This window comes from Protomyctophum bolini, assembly GCF_963924005.1.
Source record: "Protomyctophum bolini genome assembly, chromosome: 2".
NCBI lineage: Eukaryota > Metazoa > Chordata > Actinopteri > Myctophiformes > Myctophidae > Protomyctophum > Protomyctophum bolini.
In genome coordinates, this window is record NC_137863.1 from 18,769,349 (window position 1) to 18,789,474 (window position 20,126).

The 20,126-nt window shown below is 42.8% G+C and overlaps 2 protein-coding genes across 2 annotated transcripts; one reads left to right on the forward strand and one right to left on the reverse strand.

Annotated features, from left to right (window-relative positions):
- Positions 1-3,417: 3,417 nt before the first annotated feature.
- zbtb49 (zinc finger and BTB domain containing 49) lies at positions 3,418-10,412 on the reverse strand. Its single transcript, XM_080777840.1, has 9 exons — positions 10,387-10,412; positions 9,209-9,406; positions 7,951-8,824; positions 7,277-7,643; positions 6,904-6,950; positions 6,556-6,629; positions 6,388-6,470; positions 5,892-6,053; positions 3,418-5,209 (listed from the first exon to the last, which is right to left on the reverse strand). Exons 2-9 carry the CDS (start codon positions 9,358-9,360, stop codon positions 4,497-4,499), a joined length of 2,472 nt encoding a protein of 823 aa, XP_080633966.1. The 5' UTR covers positions 9,361-9,406; positions 10,387-10,412; the 3' UTR covers positions 3,418-4,496.
- Positions 10,413-10,676: 264 nt separating this feature from the next.
- lyar (Ly1 antibody reactive homolog (mouse)) lies at positions 10,677-17,527 on the forward strand. Its single transcript, XM_080791568.1, has 8 exons — positions 10,677-11,124; positions 11,280-11,394; positions 12,284-12,391; positions 12,951-13,034; positions 13,934-14,294; positions 15,128-15,184; positions 15,564-15,649; positions 16,898-17,527. Exons 1-8 carry the CDS (start codon positions 11,003-11,005, stop codon positions 17,033-17,035), a joined length of 1,071 nt encoding a protein of 356 aa, XP_080647694.1. The 5' UTR covers positions 10,677-11,002; the 3' UTR covers positions 17,036-17,527.
- The last annotated feature ends 2,599 nt before the right edge of the window (positions 17,528-20,126 follow it).

Below are 20,126 nucleotides of genomic sequence, written 5' to 3' on the forward strand. Positions count from 1 at the left end.
AGCCAGCAGAGGGTCAGAGGGAACAATCACCATTCTTCGCCTCCGTTTAAGCCTCTTTCATATTTGCGCCACACCGAGGAGTTCAACCACAGAGACTCAGTGAGCCATTTTGTGCTGCAAAGTGACACAACTCTCAAAGCAATCAGCACTCGGCTGACCCTGGAACCAGGGAACCCCTGCATGTGCGGTGAATACACAATAGTGTGTGGTGTGGTGGATGAAGTCAGGAGCTGGATTAAGAAACCCATTTTAAATCCTTAGTTTTCTGGAAAGAACTTGACAGAATTGTCAATGTTTTTTTTATATATATATATATATATATATATATATATATATATATACAAAAATACTTTTCCCTAATGTTCTTTATATTTAATTTGTATTTATTCCATTCATGGTTTAACATTAATGGTTTTAAACCAAGGGGCCCCCAGCTAAATTTGTTAATAGTCGCAATCATTTTAACCACTTTAAACATAATATTGTATACTTTGGCTATTCAAAAATGGCAGATACTGTACACAAGATCATACCGCGTCACTTCGTGCCATGCACTGTTATGAGCTTGTAGATCTGATTTATTTAATTTAATTGTGAAGTGAAAATGTTTAACTCAAATCTTTGCTTCTGAGGGTCCCTGGCACAAGATAGGGATCCAAATACATGTCAATTTGGGGGTCCTTAATTGGCATGAAAAGGTTTGAGAAATACTGCTCCAGTTGTTTACTTGTACATGAAATAATAGTGATGCTGGTGGAATCCCAGGAACCCCCTCAAGGACGCTTGGAGGTGCCCGGCTGCCCTCCCCTCAAAGCCCCCCCTCCGGCTACCCGCATCCAGAACCATCAATCCATCCATCCATCCATCTTCAATCCAGAACCCCTGGTCTAAATTGATGTTTTTCGCATCAAAGAGGAAAGAGTTGCCACTCAACCAGTCGTCGTCGTCGTCCCCCCGTCCCCCCGTCCCCCCGTCCCCCCCCCCCCAAATAAGAAGCTATTACTGATGTGAAACGCCATGGCTGTGTGCTTTATGCTTCAGCGGGACAGACAGCGGTCCACTAATTCTCTGCACAAAAATGTCTTGGTTGGCTGATTAAGGGTGGAATCATATTTTTCACAGTGAGTTGTTAATTAAACCTATCATGGCAGGCACGCCTGTGAACACACAAAGCAATAGAATATGATTATAGATACAGAAACAAAGAGGCAAGCTTTTGGAAATGTGTCTGGGTAAAAAGGCATTAGCCCTGGTCTCGTTCTGCAGCATTTCGACAGCGTATATAATCAGGATTAACTTCTGGGGAGAGAGAGAGAGCTGAGAGACAGCGAGGCAACATACAGTGTACACACACAGCAACGTTTTTACAGTGTAGGAGCAGAGAGAATGGGACATTTCTCAGATGTCACTGAGCATTTTGAAAGAAATAGCAACACTGGTGGGTCTGTAGATATATCTATAGGTATAGATATTGATTCCATATACCGTAGGCTATATGGAGTCAATACTACATAATGATACTACATTATGAGTTCGTTACCACAAAATATCCCCCCCCCCCCCTGTGATATGATCACAGTTTGCTCTGTTGGTGAGTGCATGAAAAACCTGAGCTATAGGAGCTAGAAACAAGTTTGTTTCAGTGGGAGTCGTGAGACCAAGGAGATGATTGTGGACTTCTCTGCAGAGAGACAAAGGTCCTGTCTGTGCGCCTACCAGTGGTGGAAAAGTACTCAAACTTTTTACTTCAAGTAAAAGTATCATCAATACTGCAATGTAGATAATACTCAAGTAAAAGGAATTAAAAATGTCACGCTGCAACACGTTATTAGCTTGTAGTAGATCGGCTATTTTCGGAGAGTGACACCTGCACACAATCAAGCATTTTTGTAACTATGTCTTTTCTTCTGGATTTCTTCTCCACTAGTGCCTCCCTAAAATGTAGTCTAGTTTTTATTTGACAAAATTGTCAGAATTTAGTCACAGTTTTAGTCAGCATAGCAGATTTTATTTATTGTTTGTCAACGAACATTTTTCGTCCTAGTTTTAGTCGATGAAATGAACGCTGACACACACAGGGTCATGTCCACTCCCCCATCACCCCAGGGTCATGTCCGCTCCCCCATCACCCCAGGTTTCCATCTCTGAGAGAGAGCACCAATACAGAGGAAAGTAAACGCCATGACAACAGACTGATCCCTCATGTGTTGCTAGGCAACTAATCCGGTTGGCATAGGAGGGTAAAGGAGGCCTATATGTTGTGACAATGATGGCCAATTATCAGCTGCTTATCTAGCCATGAATGCTTCCCCACCCTCGGCACACACTGATGAAGCAGCAATGTTTATACCGCCTGTATGTGTGTGGATTGAAGACTTTATTCAGCAATGAATCCAAAATGCTCACTCCCCATATCAGCTGCTAAATCATGCTCATGAACAATGTGCATACCTTGAGGCAGGGGTAGGAAACTTTGAAGATGGAGAGGGCCACTATATTTCCACACTCACTCCAGAGGGCCACATTGCATATACTGTCGACTCGTAGCAAAAATAGCCAATCTAAATGTGATGCGTTTTGAGCTTGTAGATCGGCTATTTTTGCTATATTTGAATTGAAATCCTGAATATTCTTTTGCTATTTTTGAATTGCAATCCTGAAAAGTAAAAATAATTTCAAATGTCTTTAATTTATAGTTATGTTAAATGTTTTGGCATTTGGCTCTAGAGTGACTTACAAAGTGCCACTGCTAGCTTGAACGAATTACTGTACAATTAGATATATATATTTTTTACTTTACTTGAGTATTTCAATATGGTTACACTTTTACTTCCACTCCACTATATATCTCAGAGATATTGTTTAGCCTACTCCACTCCAATTATTTTGAAACTGTAGTTGCTATAGTTACTTTGTAGATTTAGATTAGTCTTAACAAAACATACATTAACCACATCAGCCACTTTTGATAACTTGTGAAATGGGACATTGCACGAGTACTTACTTTTGGTACTATAAGTATATTCTGATGCCAATACTTTTGTACTTTACTCAAGTAAATTTGGAATGCCAGACTTTTACTTGTAACATTACATTACACAAGTAAAAATGTGAGTACTTCTTCCATCACTGTCAACAAACAACCAGGCAAATTATAAAGAAGAAAGAAACAAAGAAAACCAAGTTACTATGGTAACCAGGTAAACAACAAACTTAGCATTATGTAAACACATTGCTACCTACAGTAAATATATAATAACAAATGGGTACAATATTTGAATTCGGTTTTGCATGGCAAAGCATAATCGGAAGAGAACATGCTAGGGTTGTGGCCGTGTATTTACTCTGAGTGAGCCACTACAAAGCCAATAAACACAAAAACGTGCCATTTTCTATTTTATTTTTGCATTTCTGAATATTACACATAAATATTGGAAATGGAACTTGAAAATAGATCAGCATGTCATGTTATATAAAGAGTAGTGCATCGTCCACAAACTGAAAATACCTGAGATCACTGCAAACAGCTGCTAGTTCCTGATTAACCCCTCAAGACATATTCAGAGCTCCGCAGCTGAATATGTCGGCAACTCCCATTACAACGTGTAGTTTGTTAGTAGGAATGAAAACAAAGGAGCACCACTGGAAGAGGAGGGCAGAAGGAGAGTAAACGGGCTGACATCCTGTCTCTAGTCTCTACACGGAGAATTGGGCGGTGCCCCCAGAGGCAAATATTTTTGCCGATGGGTTCCTTCCTAGATTGGTTGTCCTTCGACAAGATTGTTCGGCATGTCTTTCAAGGCAAGATACGCAAGCAGATCTACACGGCTGTGAGCTTGTAGATTGGCTATTATCAGCAAGACACCATTGTACTACAAAAGTAATAAATCAGACGTAAAAATGGTTAACCACTTAATTTAAACTCCACACGTTGTTGAGCAGAGTCCCTCGGGGCTCTAGTGTCTCTTCTGTTTCCGCCCTACGTTAAACGTCTTCACTGAAAATAGGAGATCTACAAGCTCACTGTGTAATTTATCACATATTTAATTTACAGTCATATTTTGATTTCTTCAGTTGATGTTTTGTACTCTTACTGTACTATTTACATTATTATTTTACTAAACTTTAACACAAAATTTGATTTATTCCTAGATCAGTGGTTCTCAAACCTTTTAATTTCAAGGCCCACATAACTCTGAGAGTACACAAAATGGAACCACCTGCACCCGTGAGTGTCCATTTGGTTCTATTCGTACACAGACCAGAGGTATACAGACCTGTAAGTTTGATCACCAAATGTAACACCAAATATACATTTTTAGTAAATTATTGTAAGCCTCGCTGCCTAGGGCTGCCCTAGGCTAGGGCCTCTGGGCACTGGCCCGGTCTGTAATCTGTCCTTGGTTGTACTATAGAAATACTAGTGGAAGAAGTGCAAGTATAGCCTGAACAATCAGGCCATGGATGTTGTGCTCATGTGAACATAATGTTGCCTCTCACTGCTCCATGTCGTTCTCGTTCTGCAGAGTTTTCATGGCCAGGCCCCAAAGCGTCACACTGGAGATGAACTGGCCATCGCCGGCCCTGTAGGAGCCACCACTGGCCCTACTGGTGGTCGCCGTGAGGGACACGCAGTGGTTGTCCGCCGGAAGGAGGTAAGGCCTCGCCATCTCCACCGCCATCACCCCGCCCTCCACGTAGTGACCATACGCCGCCTCCTGAGCTAGGTGGGGCTTGGCGGGCTTCAGGCCAGGCTCCGAGGCCGCGCCGGGGTTGGGACACTTCTCCTGGTGGACGGAGGACAGAAGATGCTGGGGCACCAGCGAGCGTAGCTCCGGGAGGGAGCTGGAGGTAGACGCCGAGCCGAGGAGTGCGCTAGGAGGAGGTGGAGTGTCTTTGTGCTTCGGCTGCGCTAAAGGGGGAGACGAGGGGGGCTTCTGAGGCAACACGGCGGGGAAAGACTGCTCACCGGAGGCGGCAGGAGGCCTGCCGTGGCCGACGGGAGGCTTGGGGAAAGAGGCTGCCCCGTCTGAGCCGCTTGACTGCTCAGAGCTGGGCTCTGGAGCGCCCCTGCAGTTGGTGCTGCTGTGCCGCCTCAGCAGCGCGCAGCGGGTGAAGCTCTTCCCACAGGCGTTGCAGAGGTAGGGTCTCTCGCCGGTGTGCGAACGCACGTGGCGCCGCAGGTCCCCCGTGTCCATGAAGCACTTCCCTAAACACAGTGACAACACACAGAGGTCATTGTGATACCGTTTGAGTACATTGAGTAACAAACGATAAAACGGTTTTCCATCATCAAAAAAACCCAAACTAAATATTTAATATAATAACTGAGATTATCATTTTAGCCATAATTGTGTTATACTATAAAGCACTGGTTCTCAACCTGTGGGCCGTGAGTGAGGATATTGCAAGTGAATCTAAAACACGAAGATTTGTTTTTAATATAACATTAATAAAAATGTAAAAATGAAAATATGAAAGTATTTTGTCTTGAGCTTGCAACACCGATAGATAGAAACCTAAAGTATACTACGTTAGTTCCATTGATTCAAACCGGCTGCCAGTGGTCAGATGGCAGCAGACATGCATGCTTTTAGATCTGCTATTTTTGAAAAATTGTGAATATTTGTGACCAATCTTTGAAATTGAATATACATATTATTTTGAAAGTGAACATTTTTAACTCAAATCTTTGCTTCTAGGGGGTCCCTGGAAAAAAATAAGTTGATGGGGGTCCCCGGCCAAATACGTATCATTCTGGGTTGTCCTAGCCTGGCTCCAGCCCCTGAAAATTCAGGCTGAGTGTCAGGCTAGGGTTGTCCTTGACATGAAAAGGTTTGATCAGCAACATATGACTTTCAGAAAACTGTTAGGACAGTTCTCCTCCCTACCACAGGTATCACAGCGGTGTGTTTTCTCCCCAGTGTGACGAGCCTTGTGCTTCAGTAACTTCTTCTCCATGTTGAAGGACTTTCCACACTGGTCACAAGTGCACGTCTGGTCTGCCGTGTGAGTTTTCTTGTGCTCCTTCAGATTGCTGAAATTGCTGAAACCTGAGCACACACATCACAAGCATTCTGAGTGGATAAACACAGGACTAAATGTGTTCCTTTTTCCTTCTCAATGCTTTTTATTTTCCATCCGTAACAACCAAGAGCTTATACTTTTCAGATACATGTGTCTTGAGATCAAGTATTATTATTAGTTTTGGAGAGTTGCAACACTTAGGACGACCGCTAGGCAATCACTCCAGGTCATATTAATATATATATTTTTAGGTCAGGTCTTAATCATTTCTGGTCAACAACTCTTTATTACAGGTCTGCGCTCCCTCCTGTGCCAGTGGCACAGGAGGAGCAATTACCTACCTCTGGAGCTATTACCTACCTCTTCCACATATGTCACACAGGTGTGGTTTCTGTCCGGTGTGGACCACGATGTGACGCTGAACATCCCCTGCTGCCGCAAAGCTGGAGATCAAAGACATTTTAGTAGAGTAGCTAACAACAAATTAGAGAACACGGAAGACTTATATTACAATGCACAACAGTTTACCTTTTCCCACATAGCTCACAGATGTATGGTTTCTCTCCAGAGTGTCGCCGCAAATGTGTCTGTAGATTACCCGCCTGTCGAAACAACAGAGCCACATCAAATTCATCAGCGCCAGCTTCAGTAGAATAATCACATGACACATGAGAAGTCTTTTTGTTTACTGACGCCTGATTTATACTTGGTTGTTCTCCAGTGTTGTGCATCAGAGTAGTAGCAGATCTACAAGCTCACAATGCAGCGTGAGGCAACACGCTGTGAGCTTGCAGTACTGCAATCTTTGGATGCGTAACACACTGTGTGCCATCAAGCATAAATTGGGCATTTTCTGAATTGAGCACTAGACCGTACCTGCGAAAAGTTTTTCCCGCACACATTACACTGAAACGGCTTCTCACCTAACAAAAAAGGAGCGCAGAATTTTCTCTATTAAAAAACAAACATATTATATTCATATGAAAGCATTGAATGTATACATTTGAACAGTGGTTTTCAACCTGTGGGTGGGGACCTCCAGTTCAAATATGATTCTTTTTGGGGGTCCCCAGTTCAAATATGATTATTTTGGGAGGTCCTCAGTTCAAATATGATTATTTTTGGGGCTCCCCAGTTCAAATATGATTATTTTTTTTGGGGGGGTCTCCAGTTCAAATATGAGTTCAGTTCAGCCTGAAAAGGTTGAGAACCACTGCTTTATGATGATGAAAAGTTGAGTGAAATTCACCAGTATGCATGCGCTTGTGCAGCATTAGGTTGCTTGGGTGTTTGAAGATCTTTCCGCACACTTCACAGCAATACTGCTTTTGCCCTTGTGTCTGCTGCAGTGGTGGGCTACTGCCAGACACGGACACCATCTTTGGGGCTTGTTCCTCTTGAGCCACAGGTGGGGGGCTGGTGGGAATAGTTGCATATCTGGGTAGTTGGGTATCATCAGGTGCCGTTTCGGGAGGAACCTGGTCTCTGCTCTCTGCGAGGCAGTCGGTGGCGGGAGCTTCTTGAGGTTCGTCTCTGCTCTCTGAGAGGCAGCAGTCGTCGGCTGGAGCTTCTGGAAGTTCGTGTTGTACTGGGGACGTTTGTTCTCGGGGGTAGGGCTGTCACGATTACAAATTTCACGTTGACGATTAGTCATCTTCACACAAATAATTGCGATTAACGATTTACGGTAATTGTGTTTTTGGCATCGGAACTTGTGAATAAAAACGTACATTTCTGTTTGTCCCTTTAGGCTTGTAAATCAAACATAGCTGGCATTAATTGTATACTTTAAAAATAAATAGTGGAAATAGCTGATCTGCATTTTCTGCTATTTTTGGAAAAGGTTTGAAAATATATGAACATTGATGTTGCAATTGTGAATATCTCAAATAATTGATTATTTAATAAGTGTGACAGGCCTACTTGGGGACACTCTTTGGGACCAGCGAGGACTGGCTCGATGATTGGCTCGGCACACATCTCCTCCAAGGTCTTCTGGGAGCGTAGGTAGTTGTACTTTTTCAAATACACCGTCTTCTTTGGGCGCATGGGGGACCTATTGAGGCTGGAGTCTGCCGGGTCGGCGTTGGGAGCGGTCAAACTTTCCTCCGGCGGCGGTAACGAGGGGCCGGAGGTCTTTTCAACTGGCGTAGAAGTGTAGGGAGGGTTTGGCTGACCAGTGCTTCCTGTACAAGCAGTAGGGTGGCTGTGTTGTGTTTGGCTCCCCACCACGGACTGATACTGTTGTTCGTCCACCATGACCAAAGGACTCGGGCCTTGGTTTGAGGCCGCGTTGCTGGTCTCCACCGCGCTCTGTTTGAAGTACTGCTTGCTGTAGAAGTTCCGCAGCTTGTAGCTGTGGGCGAGCTGCTTGTCGACGATGTCACAGTTTGCGCCACTGTGAGCCACCGAGGCGGACAGCTTCTTGGCGTGGTCCAGGTCAGCATTGAAGCTCGGCCTCGGGGCTTCGGATGAAGAAGGGCAGTGGAGGTCCATGTCGTGAGGAAGACTACCGCTGTCCAGGAGGCACTCGTGCTCTGAGGTCAGGGCACCCGACAGGGAGAAAGACGTGGTGTCCGCCGGCGGCGGACAGGGTTTGAGAAAGGCATTGCACATGTTCTGGATGTTGGGGACCTGTAAGCACTGTGCAATGTCCAGGAGCGCTTGTACGTTGTCTTGGTTGACGTCCAGGTGGGACGTGTACATGTAATCCAGTACTTGGCCGATCCCGCCGACATCCTGAATAACCAGGTTGAACACTTCGTTCTTCTGACTGGGAGAGTTTTGGAACAAGGACCTACGAAGCAAAACCGATAGCGTTACATTATGCTTGTGTAAATATTTATGTGATTTCTTTGCTTTTTGCGGTTATTTGCCTTTTTTGGCCTATTTGCAGCCGCCTACTAAAAATCATACTGTGGAGGCTGGTCATGATTGTGTGTGTGTGTGTGTGTGGGGTGGACGACGACGACGACGACGGACGCACGCACGCATACTCCAGTACTTAGGTGATAACCTAACCGGCACAGTGGTTAGTAAAAACAGAGAGATGTGCTGGGGTGAGTGCCGGTTAGTCGCTTATCACCGCGGCTCAGTGACGACATCATGTTGTAGTTTTCTTAACCACCGCGGTGAGTAGGTTATCACCTAAAAACGTGAGTATACGTGAGCCTTAACGCACCTGAAATAGCTGCTGAAAGCAGCCAGGACGTTCTTGTGGGCTTTGAAGCAGACCCCTTTGACCACCAGCATGCAGTCACACAGCAGGCCCTGGATCCTCTGCTCCTGCAGCTGCTGCAGAAGGTAGGAGCTGTGGCTGGACAATGCCTCCATGGTCGCTCACATCACATCACTGCAGCCACCACCAGGCAACCAGCAACTACAAGGAAATGATACATCACATTACTGCAGCCACCACCAGACAAGGCAACCAGCAACTACAAGGACATGATACATGCAGCAAACTGTCAACCAGACAGACTTCCGAGCTCTGGTAGAGCAACTACACGAGCCTCCGCAAGTGGTAACTGTATTGTTCTCAGGTGTAACAACTCATTCAGACAGTCTGCCTTCTCAGTAAAGGGGGCAAACCTTTGGAACGTTAAATCCTCAGACCTTGTATTGAACTGTACTTTCCTGTGCTTTTACTGCAAACTGTTAATAAAGTATTCAATCAATCAAGCAAAACAGCATTTAAAATTAAGACTCCACCGATTTAGGTGAGCACAGCGAACCATGTGCGCTCATCAGGACATAATTCTTCTCAATCAATACATCAATTCTTATATTCTATTGCTAGTTCGGACCCATTCTCTAATACTCGTTAATCCTATGACTGATAACTTTAATCCATACACATGTCAGAAATAGCAAATAAAGACACCAGGCAGTATGGATTTTGATATTCACATTGATTGATTGATTGATATATTTATTAACAGTCTGCAGAATGGGTACATTTCAAATTCACATAAGCACAACTCAATACAAAGACTGTTACTGTGGACGACACACTGATAAACTGATAAACACTTGTTTACAACAGGGTCCACCAATTTTTCAATTCATCAGAACATAAGATATGCAAATATAAAAATCGATAAAATACATGTATGATAGACAGTCCAACCATGACAGAATGTGTGCACTGTGCAGCAAAAAGCTACACTAATGTAGCAGCCAGGACATGTTTACATCTTACATTACAGTCTATGGTGTTTACTGTTTACATCGAGCTATTACACATTTTAAACCAACGGTCACGCAATAAAAACGATATACAGCGATGATCGATAAAAACATATGCACATCAAACAAGGTATTTGCACAGAAAACACTCTTAAACGATAGATATCTGACCTTTTATTTGGGCTTTTCGAATCAACAAATTATAATGACCTCACTTCCTGGTGCAGCGACCAAAACATGTAACATAATTATTTAACTGACATGACATACCGTAATATGCCGTAAGAATAAAACTACGAGAATGGAAAGGACGAATGAATACAAAAATGAACAGTGCCATAAACAATTTAAATAATCGCAGTTTAGGCTAATCATTTAATGGGGAAACCCATTGTGGTCGGAACTCACATTTATAGTGTTGCTGTTTCCGCACGGAACGGAAAACACGCAGCTACCGTGTCTCGTGTGTTTTGAAAAGTTGCGCATGCAGGCAGTGAGTGAGCTGTGGCACTCATTTATCAACACAACCACCGTTTGGATTTTAAAACAACTAATCATTTACTAACTGCTGTTTTCTCGGCAGCTTTGATCCCACAAATCAACTGCTAACTGGCTAAAACAACGCGGGCGGCTGTGTTTGAACAACACATGGACTCTCTCAGGGCAGGAAGTTGATGATGTGTCGTGTTTGGATATGTCTGTAGTCTTATGAGACCAAGTTTATTTTGAGCATTGTCTAGTAAATACATAGATATATATAATTAGATAGTGTTGAATCAGTTCCAACATGGTGTTCTTCACGTGCAACGCGTGTGGAGAGTCCCTGAAGAAAGCCCAGGTGGAGAAGCATGTGAACATGTGTCGGGGTTGCCAGGTCCTGTCCTGCATAGACTGCGGGAAAGACTTCTGGTACATTTTAAGTTTTACATGATGTCACTGTGTTATTATTCATTTATTCTTTCATGTTTTTGACGTGGAAATGTTTGCTGTGCTTGCATTCCATCTGCTTATTTATTTATTTTGTATTTTCTTGAAGTGAACCCTTGTTGTTTCTTACAAAATAGTGGAGATGACTACAGGAATCATGTCAAATGTATCAGTGAAGATCAGAAGTATGGAGGTAAAGGCTACGCGGCCAAGGCTAACAAAGGAGAAGTGAAGCAGCAGCAATGGATCGAGGTAGAGAAAAGCGCGTGTGTGTGTGTGTGAGAGAAAATTATTTATCTGCCCTGAAATCCTCAATGTCATGCTAACATGAGCGGCAAGTACAAATGGAACCAAATCAACCCATTTGGTAGCCCCTCTCGGAACCCTCCGTAAAGTTTTTCTGAAATTCAGACTTTTCTTCCACGCGCTAAGGTAGGCAGATGTACATACCCTCCGTCCAGGCCGTGCTGCGGCCTGGTGGTGGTGGTGAGATGTTTAAAAAGATGCATAAAACTGCTATAGGAGATGCCGTTAAGTATTTTTATATATATTTCTTTGTTTGACCGTTTTGTCTTCTCTCTTCCTCACTTCCTTGACTTCCTTATTGACTTCCCATTGTACCGCCTCCCGCACCGAGAGTGGCTAGCTGCGAGTCCCTACGTTCCTGCCTCTTCTCTGCTCTGTCTCAGCTAGCCACTCTCTGTGCGGGAGGCGGTACCTACCATAGGCCTACCATAGCGCGTGGAAGAAATGCACAGGGACCCTACGTAAAGTAAAGTCCGAATTTCAGAAAAGCTTTACGGAGGGTTCCGAGAGGGGCTACCCATTTGATTACATTTGTCTCAGAGGATAACACTGAGGATTCACTGTGATTAATCACCTTACCCTACCACAACTATGTGTGTTATTTTTCTGTATAAACAATTCATTTTATACAGTGGTGGAAAGTACCAGTATGTTTTGACTGATTTGCTAAAGATTGCAGTTCATGGCAATGAAAATGACTGTTCTAAAACCGACCAAAGTATGTTTTGACCTGATAGCTAAAATGATTAGGCAACATTAACAGTCCAGAGATGCTTATAATTGTGTCTATGTCGGGAATGTGCGTCGCACTGATTAACTGGCTCTTCCTTGACAGAGGATCCACAGTGCCATGAACACACCGGGAATCAGTGCTAAGCTGAAAGACATCCTCAACCAGGTCGGCTCGTATGATAACGTCCCACGAAAGAAGCTCAAGTTTCAGGTCCGTATTTACTTGGAAGTCTTTCATTTGTGATTTGTTTGCAGCAGGGGTCTTCAACAGGGACCCCTAGGGGGACCTCAGAGTTGGGGCTACCACATCTTTTGTGTTAACTACAGCATCAATATTCTGAGGAGAACTTATGCCAAACTTTAGCACCCCAAACATAGCAGCACGGGGGGGTTGAAAGCTTGTAGATCGGCATTTCTTTTGGAAAAGAGGTTTGGTGTAAAGTGGGGGGAAAAGCAGAGTAAGTAAAATGTTTACTAAGGTCTACTACATTTACTAAGCATTTACGGTTTACGTGGTTCAATATTTGAAAATACACATACCGCTGACAGTGCTGTCAAACAAGTCTATGAAGCTATCTACACTGAATTTTTGAAAAACCTTAATCTGTAACATAATTGTATACACTATGTAGTGGGGGTTCCTGCTTCATCTCTCTCAGCTAAGGGTTCCTTTGCCTGAAGACCCCTCACTCAGGACAGCACTGCTACAGTCTTGGTGACATCATACATGTTTTTCACTCCCATTATTCCCACACACAACTTTTCTCCAGAACTGGATGAAGAACAGTCTGAAGATACTGGATCGAAAACTACACGACCAAGTATGGGATATCTTCTCAGCAGCAATCAGCAATGTAAGCTGCTACCCCATCTCTTTATCAGTGTGTCAATATTGTGTTTGCGTCTAATAGCCAAGGGTGTAATGATTTTATTGTTATAAAATAGATTTTTGACTGAACGTCCAGTCTGCTCTGACAAGTCAGTGAACTTTAATCTGGGCAATATGACTTTATACAAAATCACAATTATTTCAAACTTTCGTATCAATTATGATTAATGAATGAGTGTTACAAAAATATAATCGTGAACCTACATGAATGAGATTAATTCAGTTGTTGCCTCTAGATTTTGATATATTTTCAGTTAAATTGCCCAGCCCTACTTGATCATTTTTATACATAACCCATAGAGATGCTTAATATGATTGGTATCCTATCGAAATCGGCCATAACAATGCCATATCGGTGTCTATCGATTCAGTCTCTGTCTCAAAATAATTCAGATTATTTATTTTCACCAATATTGGTCACACAATAATAATGTGACCGTCAATGACTTTGTACTCACAGCAGCCAATCTGCCCGTCTGTCTCTTTAAGGCCATCAGATGTTAGTGGGGAAGGGGGGCTTACCATCTACAGTACTTTCACCAGCAATGAGTTCAATATAAATATAATAATGTATATTTATTTTATGCTTCATGTTTTTCGGAATACTGATAGGATTCAGAATTGGCCTCAGGACTTAACCCATTCTGGGCGGGAACCCCTATTGGTATCTTACCCCCTCAGGCCGGGCACCCATATTTGGGTTCTGTACAGTATGTACAGTATTCAAAAATGTAATTTTTTTGATGCTGCTATATAAATATTTGAAGTTTTTCAGAAAACTTAGGTCAGGATTTAGAGGCGTTTTTAGAATCGGCCTTAGGCCTAAATGGGTTGTTAACAGCTTGATTGTTATTATTCCAACAGGCTCCAGAAGCCCCCAAGCCGTGTGAAACGACGCAGGCACCTGCTGAAGCCCCGGACCAGACCAATGGAAGCCAGCAGCAGAACGGCACGGCAGAAGAGCCGGCTGCTGCCAAGAAGAAGCTGAATAAGCGGGAACGCAAGGAGGCGCGTCAGATGAAGGGCGGCAAAAAGACCAAAAACAGGGCTGGGAACGGCACAGCGGAGGAGGAGGAGGAGATGGAGGAAGGAGAGCAGGCATGTGCAAAAAAAAGCAAGAGGAAGAGGAGCTGTGAGGAGGACGAGGAGGAGCTCAACGGACACTCCGCTGAAGAGGAGACGTCTGCAAAGAAGAGGAAGAAAAGCAAGAAGGAGGTGGAGCAAGGTTTGTGCGTCCACACTGTAGATGTGCAATTCTGGTGTTATGGATACAATCCTGGTATGTTTTATGTCCGTATCTCAATCTCACAACCGAGAGAGGTAAATGCAGTTACAACCTCCAACCCCTGCAGATGTGCTAGTTTGTTTTACTAACATTCTCTACCATTTAGATTGGAATAACATTTTATTAATTTAAACTTCAAACATACCGGTAGATACATATCCCACTTCATCAACCCCACTTAATTTTAGTGACAGAAGGGTTCTGGTTCAAAGTAAAGATTTAATGTATGTATGCCATGGATATGCTGCTCATTTGTAATACGGCCATAGCTGAATGATTATTGGGCCTGTTGAGCAGAATGCCCCAGGTTCGATTCCTGGCCCCAGTAATTATGTCAAGGTGTCCCTGAGTCACTGTCTATAGAAAAGAATACCAGCACTCGCGTAGTATCCTGGAAAGATTAAAGCTTTAATCCTTCCAGGATACTATGTGAGTGCTGGTATTCTTTTCTATAGTATAGACTGTATCTTCCAGAACCGTATACCCGTGACATTATGACGTGGAAATACTCAACCGAGTGCTTGCTTTTGTCTTCTTCTTCAAGTCCCTGAGTCACTGTCACTTACCCCTATTGCTCCCACCTGCGCTGAAATGGGTCTTAATAATAATGTCATTATTATTATCATACACACTCATAGCCCCGTGTACGTATGTGCAAGAAAAAACAAATCAATTCACAGATGGCTGGCCTGTTTCTTCAATCTTTACTGGTTTCATATATTCTCTACTCCTGTTTTTCTTTGACTGAAAATCCTCATTCCTGTTTCTTCCAGTTGACCAAAGGGCTGAGGAGGAAGCCGAGGTAGCAGAGGAACAAACAGCCTCTAAAGGTACTACAGTCCTCATGAAATGCACACCACCTTTTCATTGGATGGGTTTAGGTCAGTACTTCTCAACCCTTTTAAAGATCTGCATAACAAAGTGTACAAATGGAACCAAATTAATTTGGTTGAGTCAATTTGGTTCTTTTTGTACATTCAAGAGTTACAGACCTGTAAGGGTTCATTTGGAACCCCCTTAATAAACCCCTGGGCGTCCCTGGACACCACTTAGAGGACCACTAGTTTAGAGGATAAAAACTAAGGTATTTGACTATAAAACCACAAGGGGGCAGTGTTGTCTCTTTCGCCTGGTGTCAATAGGAGGTGACCTGCAGCTTTTGTGGTCTTTATCTTGGCGGTTGATTCTGTTTTATGTCTTGACATGCAGGCAAATTCAACTGGAAGGGAACAATCAAGGCAGTCCTGAGGCAAGCACCTGATGAAGGACTCTCAGTGAAGAAAGTCAGGAAGAAGGTAAGGCTTTCTGGTTGAACTACGTACTAATTAGATCAAGAGCCAACAATGTAACTTACACATGTACAAGCAACGAAATGTTGGGACTAGACTAGACAATATAAGTAATATAAATTAATAATTAAAAAAACAAAACATATACTAATATTTTCTTATTAGCTCATCAATGTGCAGCAGTTCCATATGTGTGCAGGTGATATTCAATATTCATATCTAACTGTGTAAGTAAGGTGCACATCTAGCTTGTAAATCTGCAACAAAAAAAAATATCGTGAAAATGTGGCTCAAATCTTTGAATAAATATATTCTTTCAGAGCGAATGTTTTTAACTCATATTTGCATCTGGGGGTCCCTGGAACAACATATTTTCAGATGTCGGTCGGCGAGCCAATTACATATAATTCTGGGGGTCCATGACATGAAATAGTTTGAGAACCACTGACATGGAAACAGGTTTTTCAGAAAATGTTGGATTTAGAAGCCTTTATTTTAATCGGCATCAGGTCTAAATGGGTTAAGGCATCTCGGGCGTTTCCCCATTTGGCTTCATCACAAACAGTTCGTTACTAGGGTGATGTTTGTCCCTCATAATCCTTGTTGCCCTGCTCAACAAGCGCCTGCTCTGGTAAATGTCCTGCAGAGACATGGGAGAGCTCCTTGTGGTGGGCTCACTTCACCACCACCACCTTCCGCAGTGGTCTTAATTCCTGTGAAGAGCTCTGTGCATAGCAAATGGTCATGACCCTGCTGTGACAAGACCCCAAAATAACACTCATCTTTTACTTTCTCTAATAACCTTGGTTGAAAAAAGAAAACAAAGTTGTCCTTTAAATGTTGGAACAAAAACGTTCCTATCACACAAAGATGGGGAGAATAGTAACTCTGACAACCCCCTAGGGACCCCAGACCCCCTGTTGCAGACCCATGGGATTATTCTTATTCTTATTAATTTCTATGATGTCATGTTTTGATCGCTAGTTTATTTGCTTTTAGTGCATTTCATTGCTTACCCTTGCCTTGATTAATGTGCACTGATGCTGTTAAACAAATTAACCCATTAATTGTAATTGTAAACCACTGAAAAGACTATAGGATGAAATAATGCATGCTTGGCAGTCAAGCATTGGATTTGATTTCAATTTATAAAAGCATTGTTATGTAAACATGATGGGAGTACATTAAGCCATGTTTTGATGTTGGGCCACTCTCTTACTAAAACACTGTGCACTCTGTGTTCCTCTCTCCCAGGTTTTGGCAGCTTACTACTCATTCAGTGGTGAAAGAAACTTCAAATCAGAGGAGGACCTGCTGGCACTTTTCAACAAAAAGATCAATGGCAATCCTAAGTTTAAGGTTCTAAAAGACAAAGTCAGACTTGTAAAGTAGACTTTCTATCTCCCTTCACACTTTTCACAAAGGCCATGTTGTGCCGAGGCTAGAGTCCCCCCCCCCCTTTATCATGATCTTTTTCATGTTCACGATGACAAGTTCTTTCCCCATGTGTATAATAGTCCCTGTCACTGCCAACCCCTACTGCTTGTTCAGGAGAGTGTGTGTAGACAATCTCGGAATCTTGGAATAGCTATCGGCTTCTTTTTAACTGGGAGGGTGTAAGGCGCACGCAGCAACATGCTATCCCTCCCAGTTCCTTTCACTGCTGAACAGACCAACTTGTAGGGGTTGAGAGTGTGGCGACAGACCGTCATCCACTGCTGGCCTCCCACACAGCCAATAGTGTCCTAAGAGCGCCGGACCAAATCCAGTCTCCACAGCGGTGGGACAAGGCCTAGATTTTAATGTAAAGCAAAAAGTCATATGCATGTGTATAATCTTCTTGATAATGTTTTTTGATGACATTATGTTGATTATTAAATAATCTCCCCGAATTGTGTCTTGTATGTTAAGTTATATTTTAAAACGGTTACTGAAAGCAAGGATTTTACAAAGGTTCTTAGTTTGAATACAATGAACATGTCTCGGAAAACAAACATTTTCAGAGGCCAAGAATAGATAATAAAAACTGTAATAGTTGAACTACCAGTATACGGTATGTTTTTAATCAATGTTGCCCACATTGGAATAATAATTTCTTATGTTTCAAACGGCTGATGGCTGCAAAATGTTATGCATTAGTTGCAGAAGCTGTTTGGTAAATTGTGAAAGGGCTAAATTCTTCATGGGAACACGGTACCACTTTTAGACCTATGAATATATTTTGTGCTGCAATGCTTGTCTGTCATACACTGGGAGTTGGCTCTGTACTGGACCACTTTTTGTGAGCTTGGGTGCAAGTGGTTAACAACAGTGGCGCTTTAAGGATATTTTTTTATAATAGCGATCATTAATCGCTATTATTTTGGCCACAATCGTCGTGATACGTCCCTTAGCACTGGTTGCAGTGGACCGCATCCGCGTGCACAAATTGCAGTAGGATGTGTCACTTTATGTGGATAATATGCCAATTGTCGGTGGACAGTGGTTCTCTTTCACATTCCAAGCCCCACAGTGAGGCTGGGAAACGGCACCTTATCTGTGGGATTGGATGTTGGATACGGGGGGAAGGGTCGGGGGAGAGGTGCACCTGAGGTGAATTTGACTCTCACACGGGACGGGGCTAATGCACATTCCTCGGCACCCCGAACGGGGCTCACTTGGCCGGGGACACAGAAGCGCCATAGAAGCAGGAACGTTTTGGTGTCAGCCTCAGGTGAAGTTTTAATGCTGTCTGATTTTTCCTACCGCTAGAATGAGCAGCCTCTTTGCTCAACAACACACAAGACACGGTCATACACATGCACGTCGCACAAACACGCGCACACGGAGTAACAGGGAGGAAATCTGCTCCAGCTTTATGAAGCTCTGCTAATCCCAGATGGTTTAACACTGATCCTCATTCATCACACACTGCTTACCTGTAATTGAATATTACATACTTTTGGTATTAGTGTAGCTGTTTAGTCAGGTTTGCTAGTATTAAAATTGTGGGGGTTTTTTTGGCCCCACAGAAGCCCTCAAGATACTTCATTCTTTGTTTGTGTCCATGTCCAGACCCCACAGTTTCCCAACAAAAACATATGGTAGCACGGACCGTACCTTTGACCACAATAGCAGGCAATTGGTCGTTGCATGTTGACAAGAGGTTAGAAGTGTGTGCGCACCCAATATACTGTATTATCTACTGTCTTAACAGCTCATTTAACGTGCAGCTATGCATACTTTATCCTCCTAATTGTCATGTTGATTGTGCTTCCATGGTTAAGGGGAACACCGGTTAACATTTCTATTCCTACTAGTATGCATGAGTAACAGACTTATTAGCTAGCTGCTGCAATAAATGGTAGCATGTCCGTTAAAGTCTAATGTAGAGTTAAATGTATAGCTATTATACAGAAACTACATGTCATGAATAAAGAGCAAATCAATTTTTTTTGAAGTCAGGTCAAATAGTACTAAAACAAATCACACCTGTGTGAAGTGACTGGTGCAACTCCGTGTGGGGGTCCCTATGGGGGGGGGGGGCAGTTAATATGGGCCAGTTAATATGTGCGTGTGTGTTTGTGTTAGGTTGCGCACAGGTGGTGAAAAACAATCATGCTGTTTTCGTGCTAATCGCTATATCAGTGGTTCTCAAACTTTTTCATGTCAAGGACCCCAAAATTATATATAGGCCTATTTGGCCACCGACCCCCATCTCAAAAATATTTTGTTCAAAGATTTATGCACACAAACAGAGGAAAGATCCTTGCAATGTGATTCTTGCCTTTTTTATTATTATTTCTTTTGTAGTAGTTTATTGCACTGGTTCTCAAAGTGGGGTCTGATGGGTACCCCCAGGGGTCCTTAATAGGGATTCCATGGGGTCCCCATAAAATAAATAGTTGATTTTGCATAAAATTCACTTCAACCACTTGAACTTGGCTACATCAGAATCAGATTTTTCTTTTTTATATTGTTGAAACATGTTAACAACACGAAGTTTGTAAGGGGGGGTCCCTTCCCTTTTCTTGTTGCCACCGCGCTCTGACTTCTCTGGTGCGCTATCCTTTTAGATGAATATCATTAACAGTACTACTGGGTTGCACACAATGGAAGAGTGAGTATTCTTTCTTCTCTTTTATTTACAGTATCTTTACATCATGTCACAAGAGACAAACGTTACGGCTAACCAGTCTTCATCAGTGGGAATTAAATCCCTGGCATTAAATATTATCTGGCAGTCCACTGCCAAACCTCCAAATAGGTCACATATTAATTGAGGGCTCTTCTTGACATAAAAAGGTTTGAGAAACACTGGTTTATAGTAGTACTGTTAGGGTTTGCAAGGCCATCTAGTCTAGTCTGACTCTGAAAAAGAGGATAGTCTACTAATTGAGGATAAAAAGAGGATAGTCTACTAATTGAGGATAAAAAGAGGATAGTCTACTAATTGAGGTCAGGATATATTATTATGGGCTAACTTAAGTGTAGGTGTTTTCCT

Bases quoted from the DNA above. Each gene is read 5' to 3' on its own strand.
- zbtb49 (XM_080777840.1), bottom strand. From the start codon at position 9,360: ATGGAGGCATTGTCCAGCCACAGCTCCTACCTTCTGCAGCAGCTGCAG. The intron at 8,825-9,208 runs GTGCGTTAAGGC...TTTGCTTCGTAG, and splicing joins GCTTTCAGCAGCTATTTCAG to GTCCTTGTTCCAAAACTCTC. The intron at 6,630-6,903 runs GTACGGTCTAGT...TTGTTTCGACAG, and splicing joins GCGGGAAAAACTTTTCGCAG to GCGGGTAATCTACAGACACA.
- lyar (XM_080791568.1), top strand. From the start codon at position 11,003: ATGGTGTTCTTCACGTGCAACGCGTGTGGAGAGTCCCTGAAGAAAGCC. The intron at 14,295-15,127 runs GTTTGTGCGTCC...TGTTTCTTCCAG, and splicing joins CAAGAAGGAGGTGGAGCAAG to TTGACCAAAGGGCTGAGGAG. The intron at 15,650-16,897 runs GTAAGGCTTTCT...CCTCTCTCCCAG, and splicing joins TGAAGAAAGTCAGGAAGAAG to GTTTTGGCAGCTTACTACTC.